The sequence below is a fragment of the Selaginella moellendorffii genome, unplaced genomic scaffold (assembly GCF_000143415.4).
Source record: "Selaginella moellendorffii unplaced genomic scaffold, v1.0 SELMOscaffold_8, whole genome shotgun sequence".
NCBI classification, from domain to species: Eukaryota; Viridiplantae; Streptophyta; class Lycopodiopsida; order Selaginellales; family Selaginellaceae; genus Selaginella; species Selaginella moellendorffii.
The window spans coordinates 481,643-483,763 of NW_003314269.1; the positions used below are offsets into that span (position 1 = coordinate 481,643).

General features: G+C 47.6%; 1 protein-coding gene and 1 long non-coding RNA gene across 2 annotated transcripts; one reads left to right on the forward strand and one right to left on the reverse strand.

Moving 5' to 3' along the window:
• Window positions 1-660, forward strand: LOC112345474. The gene is made up of 3 exons (XR_002992066.1): window positions 1-80; window positions 167-476; window positions 550-660. It is a non-coding gene; the product is annotated as an uncharacterized LOC112345474 (long non-coding RNA).
• Window positions 321-2,092, reverse strand: LOC9631669 (peroxidase 5). Its single transcript, XM_002967169.2, has 4 exons — window positions 1,565-2,092; window positions 1,258-1,449; window positions 1,030-1,195; window positions 321-974 (listed from the first exon to the last, which is right to left on the reverse strand). Exons 1-4 carry the CDS (start codon window positions 1,964-1,966, stop codon window positions 574-576), a joined length of 1,161 nt encoding a protein of 386 aa, XP_002967215.2. The 5' UTR covers window positions 1,967-2,092; the 3' UTR covers window positions 321-573.
• Between the last annotated feature and the right edge of the window lie 29 nt (window positions 2,093-2,121).

The following is a 2,121-nucleotide window of genomic DNA, read 5'->3' on the forward strand; positions in this document are numbered from 1 at the left end:
AGATTCCATGATTTGGAGAGCTAGGAATGGCAATGGCGCCGTGCTGCGAATGAGCACTCCCACAGTTTTATCGCTCCAAGGTATGCTGAGAAAATTCTCCATCTTACTTGTTCTTTCTTTCTCTCTCCTTTTCCTTCTTTCTTTTATTTTCTTGGCTTGTTTGCAGGCACTTTTATGTGCACGAGCACAACAGATGATGGTGGATAATTCTCTTTTGTGGTCCTCTCTAGCAGGTCACGTCGTGCATTCCTTCTTGAAGAGTGGAGTCACGTAATTTTCTGGTGAAAGAGAGAAAGAGAGAGGGAGAGATTCTCGCCAAAGAGGTTGGAAGTTCTTTTATTTTTTGGTTTATCATTGAGAAACGGAACACAAACTTTCCTTCTACGAACAGTCACTAGAAAGGCTATATATCTTTGATCTGCCTGATGTTTTCGCGCTTTTACAGGCACCTCCAGTAGCAGAGCTGAAAGCTATCGGTATAGATGTTGGACTTTGGGTTTCCTTGCAGTGATCTAAACTCCTGTTTTATTTTTTCTTGTGCTTTGACAGGAGAGTCGGATGCGACCAAAGTTTCTAGTTCCTCAGTCGGCAGTTTTTGCGAATCTCGCCTTCAGCCTTGACGTTAATAGCACCCATCCGGACCATGGCGTTTGCGAACTTGAACTGCCACATGTTTTCATCCTCGGCGTTTGACTCGGAAGAAAACTGGGTGAGCATGTCGCTGTGGAGCGTCTGATCTGAGATCATGAGCCCCATGTTGTTGACGAGGTTGGAGTAGTAGCGATTGTCAAACTGGGAAGGGGTGACAGGATCCAGCGGCACGACAGTTCTCGGATCAAAGTTCCTCGGACAGGCCTGCTTTAGTTTCCCGGCGTAAGCAGCGTCGAGATTCGGATCAGTATCAAACTCCGGGCTGAAGTTATAGAGCCTCTGGCTGAAAGAGACACAGTGAGCTCGTCCTATCGTGTGTGCTCCTGGAAGTTGGAAGAAGATCAGTGGCAGGCCGAGAGCAAACTTATGAAACTTTACCGGACAAGGTGATCATCTCATCTTGAGTCAGACCAACATCAAGGAACCTCTGGGTTAACACTTCAGAGTTTTCGTTCGTGGGAGGAAGAAGGTTCTCCGCTTCGGTCCTGAGTGAAATAACACCATCTCTACGTCCTGTTTCCACTGGCCAAGTTCCTCCTCCAGACTGGTGGTAAGCATTCTTCGTCAAGTTCTCGAAAGAAATCTTACGAAGCAGAAAGTTCTTACCAGGGAAACAGCATCTCGGGCTGCTATAGCGAGAATGTCAGCACATGAGACAGTCTCTGGACACGCTTGTTCGAGAGCTTGCTTTATGGCGTCGACGAGGTTGTATCCCCGGAGCGAGAAGTTTGGGACAGCTTGTTTCTCCGTGGCGGGGAAGCCGTTTTGTGGATCCAAGAGAACGGACCCGTCACAGCCCTGTTCATCAAGTTGGCGAGGATTGGTGAGCAAGAATTCTTTCAATGACTACGGATTTTTCAAATCGATAACGATGCTGCCTAGATGAAAGGCGAGACAGAAGTTGATCACGGACCTGGACGAAACAGTCGTGGAAGTGGAGACGAAGCAACGAAGCAGCGATGGATTGGTCTCGTGCCACGGCCGCGGTGAGAACTTTCTTGACAATCTCCTCGGCCATGGGACATCCATTTTGCTCGTAGTATCCAACAACGAGCTGAGCTTCCACACGGACAAGCGTGACAACAACACTCACCACCAATGCTGCTACTGCTTTGCGGACGACGAGCTCCATCGCTCTTCCTCGCTCGGTGCTGTGACGACTCCCACTCCATCCATCACCACCATTTATACAGGTAACTTTGCTCCAACTTGTTGAGTTGTGCTTGAGCTGTTTAGCAGAAATATCCTTTTCCAAATGATTTTGCGCGGCTTCTAGTGGAAGAGCAACTCCAGTAAAAAGTAAGCCCACTTCCATTATTCTAGATTCTTGTCAGAATACATCGCTTGGCTCTAAAGCTACGAGAAAATCTTATGTACAGGTGACTGATCACTAGCAAAAAAAAAGAAGAAAAACGCTTCAATACGGCCGGTATGGATACTCTGCAAAGATTGAGTTAGCCCCTCTCACGC

Excerpts from the sequence above, each read along its gene's own strand:
- LOC9631669 (XM_002967169.2), bottom strand. The coding sequence starts at position 1,966 with ATGGAAGTGGGCTTACTTTTTACTGGAGTTGCTCTTCCACTAGAAGCC. Across the intron at positions 1,450-1,564 it reads TCCACGACTGTTTCGTCCAG|GGCTGTGACGGGTCCGTTCT; the intron begins GTCCGTGATCAA and ends CTTGATGAACAG. Across the intron at positions 975-1,029 it reads TGAGATGATCACCTTGTCCG|GAGCACACACGATAGGACGA; the intron begins GTAAAGTTTCAT and ends TCCAACTTCCAG.